Source organism: Triticum aestivum, chromosome 3D (assembly GCF_018294505.1).
Source record: "Triticum aestivum cultivar Chinese Spring chromosome 3D, IWGSC CS RefSeq v2.1, whole genome shotgun sequence".
In the NCBI taxonomy this organism is placed as follows: Eukaryota; Viridiplantae; Streptophyta; class Magnoliopsida; order Poales; family Poaceae; genus Triticum; species Triticum aestivum.
In genome coordinates this window covers 420,000,184-420,013,477 of record NC_057802.1, presented here as the reverse complement: position 1 = coordinate 420,013,477, position 13,294 = coordinate 420,000,184, and the positions used below count along the sequence as shown (strand labels likewise).

Here is a 13,294-nt window from a genome sequence, read left to right as displayed (position 1 = left end):
GGGCCGGTGGTGGTGCGGCGGCGGCGCGGCGCGGCAGGCGGCGGCTGCTGCGGCTGCTGCTTGCGGCGGCGGGGTGGCGATTTGGGGGCGGGGGCGGCGGCTTATAAAGGGGAGGGGGGCTTGCTTGGGGGAGGGGGCAAGGCGGGGCGGGGAGGAGTCCCGCCCGGACTCGGCTTCGGCGACGGCGGCCTCCCGGTCTCCTGGAGGGAGACGAGGCGCGGTGCAGTTGGGCCGGCTCGGCTGGGCTTCGGCCCAATCGGGCGCTGGAGATTTTTTTTTAAATAATTTCGCCGGATCTTAAATAAATCCTAGAAAATAAAATAAAAATCTAAAAATGCCAAAACAAATTTTCACCGTTTAAATAAAATATTTAGATCAAGATGAACATTTTCTTGGCCCTAAAATGCAAATTTGAAGAAACGTGCAATTTTCTAATGCAAATAAAATAGCAATAAAATCCGAATAAAATCAAATATTTGATTTTAATATTTTTCCTCCAATATTTCAATTATTTTGGAGAAGTCATATTATCTCCTCTCATATATTTTAATATGAAATATTTTCGGAGAGAAAAATAATTAAAACCAATAATCCTCGTTTCAATATTTGACAAAACTCAAATATGAAAACAGAGAAATCCCCAACTCTCTCCAAGGGTCCTTGAGTTGCTTAGGATTTCTAGGATTGCGAAACAAAATGCAATAAAATATGATATGCATGAATGATCTATGTATAACATTCCAAATTGAAAATTTGGGATGTTACAAACCTACCCCCCTTAAGATGAATCTCGCCCTCGAGATTCGGGTTGGCTAGAAAATAGGTGTGGGTGGTCTTTGCGAAGATCATCCTCTCATTCCCAGGTGGCTTCATCCTCGGTATGGTGGCTCCACGGAACTTTGCAAAACTTGATAACCTTACTGCGGGTGACTCGGCTGGCAAAGTCAAGAATCCTGACTGGCTTCTCCTCATAGGTCAGATCATTGTCTAGCTGAATCGCCTCCAAGGGTACTGTATCTCTTAACGGTATATCAGCCATCTCAGCATGACACTTCTTCAGCTATGAAACATGAAACACATCATGAACTCCTGACAGTCCTTCAGGTAACTCCAACTTGTAGGTAACTTCTCCCATACGTTCCAAAACACGATACGGTCCTACAAATCTCGGGGCTAACTTTCCCTTAAGTCCAAAACGTTTCACTCCTCGCAAGGGTGATACTCGCAGATATGCTCTGTCTCCAATTTCATAGGTTACCTCCTTGCGTTTCGAATCTGCATAACTCTTCTCCCTGGACTGAGCTACCTTCAGTCTATCTCGGATCAACTTAACTTTCTCTTCAGACTCCTTGATCAAATCTGGTCCAAACAACTGTCGGTCCCCAACTTCATCCCACATCAACGGTGTTCTGCACCTTCGTCCATACAGGGCTTCGAACGGTGCCATCTTCAAACTGACTTGGTAGCTATTATTGAATGAGAACTCTGTGTAGGGCAAATTGTCGTCCCAACTAGATCCATAATCCAGCGCACAAGCCCTCAACATGTCCTCCAGAATCTGGTTGACTCTCTCGGTCTGTCCATCTGTCTGCGGGTGAAATGCTGTACTGAACTCCAATCTTGTTCCCAAAGTCTGGTGCAGTTGATGCCAAAACTTTGATGTAAACTGTGTTCCTCTATCTGATACGATGGTCCTCGGGACTCCATGCAGACATACGATCCTGGTCATGTATATCTTGGCCAACTTCGCACTTGTATAGGTTGTTTTCACTAGGATAAAGTGAGCTACTTTGGTCAAGCGATCAACTACTACCCATATAGAATCATATCCTGATTTGGTCCTGGGCAATCCGGTGATAAAATCCATGCCAAGTTTATCCCACTTCCATTCGGGTATCGGCATAGGCTGTAACAATCCTGCTGGCTTTTGATGTTCTGCCTTCACTCTCTAACATACATCACATAGAGCTACATACTCGGCAATATCCTTCTTCATACCAGTCCACCAGAAACGTTCCTTCAAATCCAAATACATCTTGGTGTTTCCGGGGTGTATCGAGTATGGTGAGTCATGAGCCTCCTGAAGTATTAACTTCCTGATATCTGTGTTATTGGGCACATAAACACGGTCCTCAAACCATAAGGTGTCGTGCTCATCCTCACGAAAACCTTTGGCATTTCCCTTGCTCATTCTCTCTTTTATCTCGGCAATCTCTTTGTCATCCTTTTGAGCTTCTCGAATCTTTCCTAAAAATGTAGACTGAACCTCCATTGTTGCAACAAAACCTCTGGGAACAATCTCCAATCGAAGTTCCCTGAGATCCTCTGCTAACTCCTTTGGCAATCCCGTGCTCACTAGGGTGTTAGCATAACTCTTCCGACTCAAAGCGTCTGCTACGACATTGGCCTTGCCTGGATGATAGTGCAGCTTCATGTCATAATCCTTTATGAGCTCCAACCATCTCCTCTGCCTAAGGTTCATCTCCTTCTGTGTGAAAATGTACTTCAAACTCTTATGATCCGTGTACACATCACAACGGTTTCCAATAAGGTAATGTCTCCAAGTCTTGAGCGCATGCACTACTGCTGCTAACTCCAAATCATGCGTGGCATAATTCAATTCGTGCGTTTTTAGTTGTCGTGAGGCATACGAAACAACTCTTCCGTCTTGCATAAGCACACTTCCAAGTCCTAGGCGAGAGGCGTCGCAATACACTTGGAAATCCTTGCGTATATCTGGCAGAATCAGCACTGGGGCTGTAGTCAAACGTTTCTTTAACTCCTGAAAGCTTGCCTCGCATTCTTCCGTCCATTTAAATTTGGTATCCTTCTTCAATAACTCCGTCATTGGCTTTGCAATCTTGGAAAAATTCTCAATGAATCTTCGATAGTATCCCGCGAGTCCAAGGAAACTGCGGATCTCGCTAACTGAAGTGGGTGCCAACCATTCAGTGGCTGACTGAACCTTGGTGGGGTCTACCGCTATACCTTCTCCTGATATAACATGTCCAAGGAATCCGACTTCCTTCAACCAAAACTCACATTTGCTAAACTTGGCATACAACTGGTGTTCCCTGAGTTTCTCGAGAACTATACGCAATTGCTCTTTGTGCTCCTCCTCATTCTTCGAGTATACCATTATATCATCAATGAACACCACAACAAACTTATCCAAATATTCCATGAACACTTTGTTCATCATGCTCATGAAGTAGGCAGGGGTGTTAGTCAGTCCAAATGACATGACCATATACTCATACAACCCGTACCGTGTGGTGAGTGTTGTCTTTGGTATATCTTTCTCTCGAATCTTCAGCTGGTGATATCCTGATCGCAAATCGATCTTCGAAAACACCTTAGCTCCTTGCAGTTGGTCAAACAACTCATTGATCATCGGTAGTGGGTATTTGTTCTTGATTGTCACTTCATTTAACGCACGATAATCAACAACCATTCTTAGAGACTTATCCTTCTTCTCAACCAAAAGCACTGGGGCTCCCCATGGTGATGAACTTCGTCGAATGTAACCTTTCTCCAATAACTCCTTGATCTGCTTCTTAATCTCCTCCAGATCATTTGCGGGCATCCGATAGGGTCTCTTTGATATTGGCCCTGTACCTGGCAATAGCTCTATCAAAAGCTCGATTTCTCGATCCGGTGGCATGCCTCGTAACTCCTCTGGAAAAACATCCGGGTAATCCTTCACTACAGGCACTTCCTCCTGAACAACTCCCGTGAGGGTATTTACTTGGCCCCTCCTAGGCGCATGCCTAGATACATACTTAATCCTTTTTCCCTCCGGGGTGGTGAGATAAATCGACTTACTAGCACAGTCAATGCTTCCTCCATACTTTGACATCTAGTCCATGCCTAATATCACATCCAATCCTTGTGACTCCAAAATTATTAGGTCTGACGGGAAAACATGGCTACCTGATTAGGGGTATCTGGTCGCACCATCGACTAGCCATATACTCTGCTCCAGGTGAACTCACTAATAGAGGGGTCCTAAGGGTTTGGGTTGGTAGTTTAAACTTATCCACGAATCCCCTTGATATGTATGAATGCGATGCACTAGTATCAAAAAGAACAAGGGCGGTAAAAGACTTAACCAAAAACTTACCTATAACCGCGTCTGGCTGCTCTTCAACCTCCTCCACGTTAACGTGGTTCACTTGTCCTTTGTTGAATGGATTGGGCTTCTTCCCAGCGCTCCCATTGCCGTTTCCATTCTTCGCTTCAGGGCACTCCGTGGCATAGTGTCCAGTCTTCCCGCACTTAAAGCAAGTAATGTGACTTAGATCTCTCTTGGCGGGGGTGGCTGGATTGGAGCGGTTCAGATTGTTGCTTGCTCCATTCCCATTCCCATTCTTAGAACCATTGTGGTTATGTGAACTTCCTCCGGTGTGGTTATGACCTCCATGGTTATGAACAAATCCTCCCGAGTTCGGGGTTAGGCGAGGTTTCTGCTGAGCTCCTGAGTTATACGTCCCTTGCCCATACTTCCTCTTACGGCTCTCAATTTGCTGCTGCTTCCCTTCAATCATAAGAGCCTTATCTACCAACTCCTGGTAGTTGTTGAATGTTGCCACCATCAACTGCATGCTCATCTCATCATTCAGCCCTTCCATAAACTTCTCCTGCTTCGCGGCATCTGTGGCCACATCATCAGGGGCATAGCGAGATAACTTGCTAAACTCATCCACGTACTAAGCCACAGTACGGTTCCCCTTGCGTAAGTTGCGAAACTCACACTTCTTCATGTTCATAGCTCCAGTTGAGACATGGGATGTGCGAAAAGCTTGCTGAAACTGATCCCAAGTGACGTTGGCTATGGGGAAAGTGGCCGTATAATTCTCCCACCATGAGGCTGCTGGTCCATCCAATTGATGTGCGGCAAAGTGCACCTTCTCAGCATCTATGCAACCTGCGGTGGTCAACTCCCTTCCAATACGGCGTAGCCAATCATCAGCAACTATAGGCTCGGTGCTACTGGAAAACACGGGCGGCTGCAACCTCAGAAAGCGAGCTAAGCTATCAACTGGAGGCGGGTTGTTGTTGTTGTTGTTGTTGTTGTTGTTGCCTTGGTTCTGGACTAACAATTGCACCAAGGCATTCTGCTGCTGGATCAACTGAGTGAGCTCCGGCGGGAAGGCAAATCCGGTGTCACGTCTCGGAGGCATCTGGTGGGTTTAGAGGGGAGAGATTAGAATAGAAAAGGGGTCTAGTGAGAAAGCACTACCCATATGCACATGAGACAAACACAATCATTTCACTCAATCAATTAAGCAAGGGCATACAAACGGTCTGGAACTATCGTTAAAAGTGTTCAACTACTACTATATACATGGGGGAATACTACTAGTCATTTGGTGGTCATCTAGAAATTTTGATCGGTGGAAGACTCCATGATGTCTGCTCCAGCTTCGTCTTCAAAGTCATCATCACTGGGGTCGGTGTCGTGGATGATGATGTAGTTCTCCGGGCAAGTTGAATCGTCGTCCTCTCCTCCTGGCGCGGGATCTCCCATGAATACTCCGATTTTCTTTATCAGGTCGTCCTTCTTCTCCAATAGTGTTGCAATTTCCTCCTCATATCCATCGCGTGTAGACTTGAGTTCTTCCTCCAGCTCGATGATCCTTGTCTTCGCCTTCTTCAAATCTATCATGTCTGCGCACATCTGATTCTCCTGGCGTCGAATGTGCTGGTTTAACTCCTGGATGAAAGCTGTAATGGATCTGTCCTTCTTGGTGCTAATCATCTCCCATTGCTCATCTCGGCGCCCACATATCTGATAAATAGTGTCCTTGAGCTCCTTGTTGTAGACTTCTCCAATGCATCCCATGGTAATGTGGGCTGCCATGCTCTTGCCTAGACTCCAGGTGGGTGCTTCAAAAGAAAATTCTATGGGCTTGGTGGTTGGCGAGAACGTCCTTCCTGAAACTTGAACTTGAATCATCCAGCGCTCCTCTTCTGGTAAGGTGGCGTTGTAAGTCCCGGTGAAGCTTGGTATTCCGATGTTCAAGTACCTAGTGACTTCCTTCAAGTGGCGTCCAAAGGGTGTGTCTTCATCCGGTTGTGCAAACTTGTTCTTCAATTCCGCCATCCTAAGGAGTAGAAAATGGAGAGGAGTCAGAAATGAGTAGAGAAGAGTGACCTATGGCTTATCTTAGTGGTCATGTCCTACACTCAGCGTGTGCTCTGATACCATCTTGTAGCGACCCGACCTTAAACGGTCAAGTCTCTGTGCTTCCGTGTCATCCCTGGATCGGTAATGCTGACACACACAGTACTCGAAGGATTTATAACAGAGTAAAAATCACACACTTATTACATTGAATGTCTCAGAAGAGAACTTATTACAATAAATATGGCTTAAGGCCATCTAATACAATAACAGCGGAAGGCTTGGAAGATAAAGTGAGTCCATCAACTCCAACGGCATAGCTGAGCTGCACGGCAACGACCTAACGTACCTTACTCCTCGTCTGAAAAGTCTGCAACATAATACGTTGCAGCCCGAAAACGGGTCAGCACATGGAATATGCTGGCAATATAACACAGTAGAGCAAGAACAGAATAATGCTATTACTACATGCATATTTGGCTGGTGGAAAGCTCTATGGTTATAGTTTTTGCGAAAAGCCAATTTTTCCCTACAACAAAGGAATAAATTTTATTTTAACTATCATGGTAGTTGAAACATCATTGAGAAGGTTCCTCCAACTCAATCCCAATGAAAAGTAATTATCAACCCAACAATATTAATTAAGAGTGATGAGATACTTAGGATAATCCAAGTACTAGATACTCAAAATTGTCCATAACCGGGGACACGGCTAACCATGATTAGATTGTACACTCTGCAGAGGTTTGCGCACTTTTCCCCACAAGACTCGATCTCCTCCGTTGGATTTCTCGCACTACATGGTGTTGAGAAACGGATGACCGAGACATAGTCTTTCAGAAACATTAACTCTTTACTCCGGGTAGACCATACCAAACCTACATCCCTCTACCTGCTGATCCACCTCTTCAAGAGCTCATGCAACTTACTCAACTATGCTAGAGGCCATAATAGCTTGTGGCTGCACACGGAAGTTTCTGGCATGAAAATATCTCAGTTCCCTTTGAGCCTGGGTGGCGGACCTTAGGATAATCACACGGGTACTCCGGGATATCCTAGGACAACACTGGATTCTCCATGTGCCCTTAGTTGAACCATTAATTAAAGTTGCCACCTTAGTTGAACCATTAATTAACAATCTCACATCTGTCATGGATTCACTCACCCAAACCACGTCTACGAGCATAGCATAGCCATATAAGCGATACGTAGAAGTAACTCCCAAGGGTTTGAATATAACAGGGCAATAGGTTCTACCTCATCAACTACTTTCCAACCCACATGTTAATCACATCCTAATCATGCAATGTTTGAGGATTGGAACTAATGCATAAGACTGGGTATGAAAGGAGTATGATCAATGTGTTACTTGCCTTGCTGACGATCCGCAAAACCTAGGGACTCGTAGTAGCACGCTTCACACTCCGGGAATTCTATCGCAAACAAACAATAGCATACATAAGCAATCAAGCAAAGATGCACGGGCAAAACTCAAATAAGAAGAATTGACCAGAAAGTCCAACTTAAGAACTCCGGTTTGCGAAAAGAATCAAATCAAACGGAGCAACGAAACTCAAACTGCGAAAGAAACAAGATCCGTTTACTAATCTGAACTAAAGTAAAATTTTACAGTACCAAAATCTTGTTCAAGTTGATTAAACAGAAAGAGGGTTTCGAGACGAAGATCTGGCCGCTTGAATCGCCTGATTCCGATAAACGAGCGAAGAGATAAACTAAAACGAAAATCGGATCAGAAATCGCGATCGAAAATAATTGCGGAAAATCCGAGAAAAAGAAAACTGACAAACAGGCTAACGAACGAACGTTCGTTGTCTGTAACTAACGAGCGAAAAGCGTTCGTTAAAATGAATGTACGGACGAACGTCCGCTATATAAACTAAACCGTGAAAACCGGCGAACCGATCTAAAAAATTGAAACTAGGGTTTTTTTTAAACCGACGGTTTTTACCTAAACCGAAAAAAAGCGAACGGCGAGATCGGATCGGCGGCGGCTCCGGCGGGTTCCGCAGCGGCTCCGGCGAGGCGGGGTGGGGCTGCGGGCGGTGCGGCGGGGCGGTGGTGGTGCGGCTGCGGCGCGGTGGTGCGGCGGCGGCGCGGCGGGCGGCGGCTGCTGCTGCTGCTGCTTTGCGGCGGCGGGGTGGCGATTTGGGGGCGGCGGCGGCTTATAAAGGGGAGGGGGCTTGCTTGGGGGAGGGGGCAAGGCGGCGCGGGGAGGAGTCCCGGCCGGACTCGGCTTCGGCGACAGCGGCCTCCCGATCTCCTGGAGGGAGACGAGGCGCGGGGCGGTTGGGCCGGCTCAGCTGGGCTTCGGCCTAGTCGGGCGCTGGAGATTTTTTTTAAATAATTTCGCCGGAACTTAAATAAATCCTAGAAAATAAAATAAAAATCTAAAAATACCAAAACAAATTTTCACCGTCTAAATAAAATATTTAGATCGAGATGAACATTTTCTTGGCCCTAAAATGCAAATTTGAAGAAACCTGCAATTTTTCTAATGCAAATAAAATAGCAATAAAATCAAATATTTGATTTTAATATTTTTCCTCCAATATTTCAATTATTTTGAAGATGTCATATTATCTCCTCTCATATATTTTAATATGAAATATTTTCGGAGAGAAAAATAATTAAAACCAATCATCCTCGTTTTAATATTTGACAAAACTCAAATATGAAAACAGGGAAATCCCCAACTCTCTCCGAGGGTCCTTGAGTTGCTTAGGATTTCTAGGATTGCAAAACGAAATGCAATAAAATATGATATGCATGAATGATACATGTATAACATTCCAAATTGAAAATTTGGGATGTTACAATTCACGAGGGAAGGGCTTCAAACACTGAGGCACATAATTTTGTAAAAAGGTCGCTGTCCCTGAGCTTGGTGGCCACATTTGGCTCTTACAACCAAATGACACAAGTATTGTGCCTTACATTCTGATGTCTGGAGAGCATTTTAGAAAAAAGAGGGGCATATTTGGAGAGGATTTTTCCTTTGACGAATAATAAATCAATTTTTGTGGCATTTTTTTGGAGCAAAATGACTGCAACTACTGGTTCAATCATTTGTTAAGACCAAATGAGAAAATGAATGCATTTTTCTGATCTCCTGTCAGTGTCTGTTTTTAATCGCCAGAAACAACCAGAAAAATAGTCGTATGTGAACTGAAGTACTGAACATACACATTTACTTCATACTTGTATCTTTATTATAACACACACACACACCGAGTTTTAGTACGAGAAAACCAACAATGACAGTAGCTAGACGAAGTTACATCTCGTCCATCAGGCCATTCCGCCATGGAGCCAGCCAGTCACCACGCATTAGTACAGGCCAACGTTGTTGACTCTCCAGCATACCTTCCTGATCTCCAGGCCTTGCTGGTCGCCTTTGATTTTCCCCATTTTCTCCATGGCTTTCTCGAACTTCCTCTCCCACTCTCCGGCCTTGTCCGCGTTTTCTGTCACCTGCGCTCTCGTTACCGTCGAGTTGAGCACGGCGTCCGAGGCGAACAACACTTTGTTGTCGAGCACGTTCTGGTAGTACTGCTTGTCCAGGACGTTGGAGGTCACATCGTCTTGGTTCATGTTGGTGTTGCCGTTGCCGTTGCACTCGGCCCTGAGCTTGGCGGCATATGCCGGGTCCATCTCAGAGAAGCGGCTGGAGAAGAACATGCAGCGGGCGCGGCCGATGGTGTGCGCGCCGGAGAGCGTGACCATCTCGTCGGAGGTGAGCCCCTTGGCCGCGAAGCTCGCCTGGAGCTGCGCGACGTTGGAGAAGGGCCCGGGCAGCTGGTCGGTCTCGTTGGCGAAGGACTCGCGCCCGTCGTAGCGGCCGCCTGGCATCCGGATATTGATGCTGCCGTTGCTGAGGAAGTAGGACGCGTCGCGGGCGGCGAAGGCGACAATGTCTGCGCATGAGACTGTATTGTTGCAGGCGGCCTCGATCGCCGTCTTGGCCTCGTCGATCACCTCGAACCCTCGCAGGCTGTCCTTGTTGGGAAGGCCTTCCCTCTCCGTGTCGCTGTTCTGGGAGTTGGTCGTGTTGAGGAGGACGGAAGCATCGCATCCCTGGATCATAATGAACATGTTGATCTTGTTAAACGACAGTGCAGTTAGTATATATAGTATAAGCTAGAATCGACGAGCTGTATGTACGTACCCGAACGAAGCAGTCGTGGAAGAAGAGACGGATGAGCCCCGCGCCAATGCCGGGGTTCTCATCCACGGCCTTCTTCACGGCATCCTTGATGATCTTCTCCGCGGTAGGGCACCTGGTGTTGTAATAGCCGTAGCTGAGCCCTGACCCCGAGGGAGAAGGGACCGGAGGGCCGGAGCCGCGAGGACAGAACAGCGGGTCCAGAATGGATGGCTTCAGCCAGCCGTTGAAGTTGAGGCAAATGTTGATACCCTCGCACGCCGCGGGCCCGGCGAGGAACGCGACCAAGACGACGAGCGCTGCGAGCTTATTAGTCGCCATCTTCTTTACGCACTAGCCACTAACTGGATAGATGGTCGTGTCTTGTCGTGTGTTGTTTTCTCCGGCTGGGTTACGGGTGGCATTCTTATAGGTCGTCCCGGACGACGACGACGACGAAGGCAATGACGTACGTATGGGCACGGCCGCGTTTCGTGGGCGGAGCACGTTGCCATGGACGCGAATCTCCGCCGGACAGCTCAAGCGGCTGACCGGCGACGTTCGACGGATCAGGTTGGGATTTATCTCACTGATTGCGCGTCGTCGGCCTGATCGGCTTCCGCCTTGCTGTCCTCGCCGGGCTTGTTCATTGCGTGGAGTGGAAAATACCCACAACGCCAACAACTACTCCATGCATGCAGGCATGCATGATGTGCTATACAGCTCCTAACCGGTTGCATTAACTCTGGCAGATTACGTTTGACATTCGCATGGAGTATAAATATTCTCCATGTGACTTCAGTTAGGCAAGGTGCTTATAATAATTTACACGCATTATGCATGCGAGTGCTTTTAGTAGTTTTCTGTTTGTCAGTACAAATCAACGGTATGTCAGTACAAATCAGTAGTTTTTGACGAGAAACGGCCCCCTTCCACCAAAAATGTCTAGCCTGAAGACACATATTAAATACAGATTCCGGCTGCAACCGACTCTACATAAAATCAAAACAGTAGCAGTCCCTTGTGCTTGTTTGGTTCATGAGCTTTGGTAACCCATTCTGTATCAAAACAGAGTCAGTTCCATGTCACTCTGTATACCAGGAATTTGTACAGCCTGCAGTAAGCCCAATTTATCATGACAATATCATGCTAAAACAGCACAATGGAACAAATGTCTTCTAGTGTATCACGCGTCGCCAACTTATTTGGGTTCATTGGAATTCTGGTTCCCCTTTCTGAAAAGGGGAAAACAAGCATAGTCTAAAATTTATCACATTAATCTTCTTTTGTGGCAAATCCATAAGTCCGCCTTGTATTTTGTAGTGAACATAAAATCCCGTATATGCCCATGACAACTTCATTATATTTGCCATGTCTTGTTTTAAAAAAAAAGGCATATTTCAGAGTTTTACCATGGCAGGAGTAGTTTTTATGGAATCCGGTGTTCAAATTCATATACGTACATGGCAAATTTTTTTGTAACATCCGATGGCAAACTCTTTTCTTCAAGATAGCATGACAGAATTTCATATTTGCCGATCATGGCAATTTTCTTTTCTTTTTCGATGTAACGATGCCAAATTTAGTTGGCATATCATGTGAAAAAATAGTGTACGGACTATGTCAATCTTTAGTCATGAACTATGGCTAAATACATTTTTTATTGATCATGGAAATTTTACTACACGGACCATGGAAAAATTTATTTTGCTTATGCAACATGGAAAATTTTGTTTTCTGTAGGACCAAGGCAAACTTAGTCTATTTAGCATGGCAACATCACTTTTTTATGGATCATGGCAATCTTCTTTTTGTGCACCATGGCAAGTGTAACTTTTTTAGGTAGAATGGAAATTTCGTTATTTAGATCATGGAAAAAAGAACTTAATTAGGCATGGCATTTTTTTACTTAAATACCATGATATTTTATTTGTAGTTATCATGGCAAATTTTATTATTTATACTATGTCATTTGTATTTATTAGTACATGGCAATTTATTTATTTTTTGAAACATTGCAATTTTTCTTTTCGGTGGATGCATGGAAAAACTAGTTTATGGAGATGGAAAATTTACTTTATGTATCATCTTAAATTTTCTTTTTAATGGCAATTTTTCTTTTACCATAGAAAACTTTTTTTGACCATGTCAAAGTTTCTTATGGACCATGGCATTTTTACTTTAAGTACCATGAAAAAATTTATTATATGGACCATGGAAAATTTCTTTTATATGAAATCCTATTCTTAAGTACCGTTGCTACGAAATCCTTACATATTATATTTATTCAGCTTGGTAACTACCCCCTTGACTTTTGGTAACCGTCACAAGAATGAACTAGTACATAATATTTTTTGTAAAACTTGTATTTATGAATTGCACTGCTCTCTTCTTTAACCATGCAAATTTTATTTTTGAATTATGGCAAATTTAAACTTGCACCATGGCAAAAAACAATTATATCATGTCAACTATATTTTTTGGATAATGGCACTTTGGGTGTTGGAACATGGTCATTTATTTCTTTTTGGACGATGGCAAATTTTGACCGAACAAACCTTGGTAAATTCCAATTTTTTTACAAAATGTTTGAAAAAAAACATTTTCAAAATCTTACACCATGTAAACTTTATATTTTGAAACATCCCATGGCAAATTTGATTCTTTTTTCATAAGAGTTTTTTCATAATGTTTTTTTTCATTTATTTTTTGCCTCTGTCTTATGGAAAAATGGCAACTTAGTTTCTTACAAAATTGGTGGATTTTCTTCTTGTTTTGTTTCTAGGATATGGCATGTTTTTTAGTTTCACATGCATGCCAATTTTTTGTTCTGTTTTTAACAAGGATTTTTTCTTTGAGAGAAAGCAAGGATTTTTCTGCCTTTATCATTTTGTTTCTTTTTCTTTTCTAGGTATTGGGGCTTTTTAAAAGGGCAACAGCAGACAGATGGGATGTGTCTGGTCTTTTCGGTTTTGCGCCGTCTGGATCCCTACAGGATGGGCCGG

General features: G+C 44.5%; 1 protein-coding gene across 1 annotated transcript; it reads right to left on the bottom strand.

The window, feature by feature from the left end:
• Positions 1-9,309: 9,309 nt before the first annotated feature.
• LOC123074809 (peroxidase 2-like) lies at positions 9,310-10,683 on the bottom strand. The gene is made up of 2 exons (XM_044497552.1): positions 10,314-10,683; positions 9,310-10,222 (listed from the first exon to the last, which is right to left on the bottom strand). The coding sequence occupies exons 1-2, from the start codon at positions 10,629-10,631 to the stop codon at positions 9,476-9,478; spliced, it is 1,065 nt and encodes a 354-aa protein (XP_044353487.1). The 5' UTR covers positions 10,632-10,683; the 3' UTR covers positions 9,310-9,475.
• Between the last annotated feature and the right edge of the window lie 2,611 nt (positions 10,684-13,294).

What these genes read in the sequence shown, in the direction of transcription:
- LOC123074809 (XM_044497552.1), bottom strand. Translation starts at nt 10,631, where the DNA reads ATGGCGACTAATAAGCTCGCAGCGCTCGTCGTCTTGGTCGCGTTCCTC. An exon ending in TCCACGACTGCTTCGTTCGG is followed by an intron (nt 10,223 to 10,313) that starts GTACGTACATAC and finishes ATTATGATCCAG; the next exon opens with GGATGCGATGCTTCCGTCCT.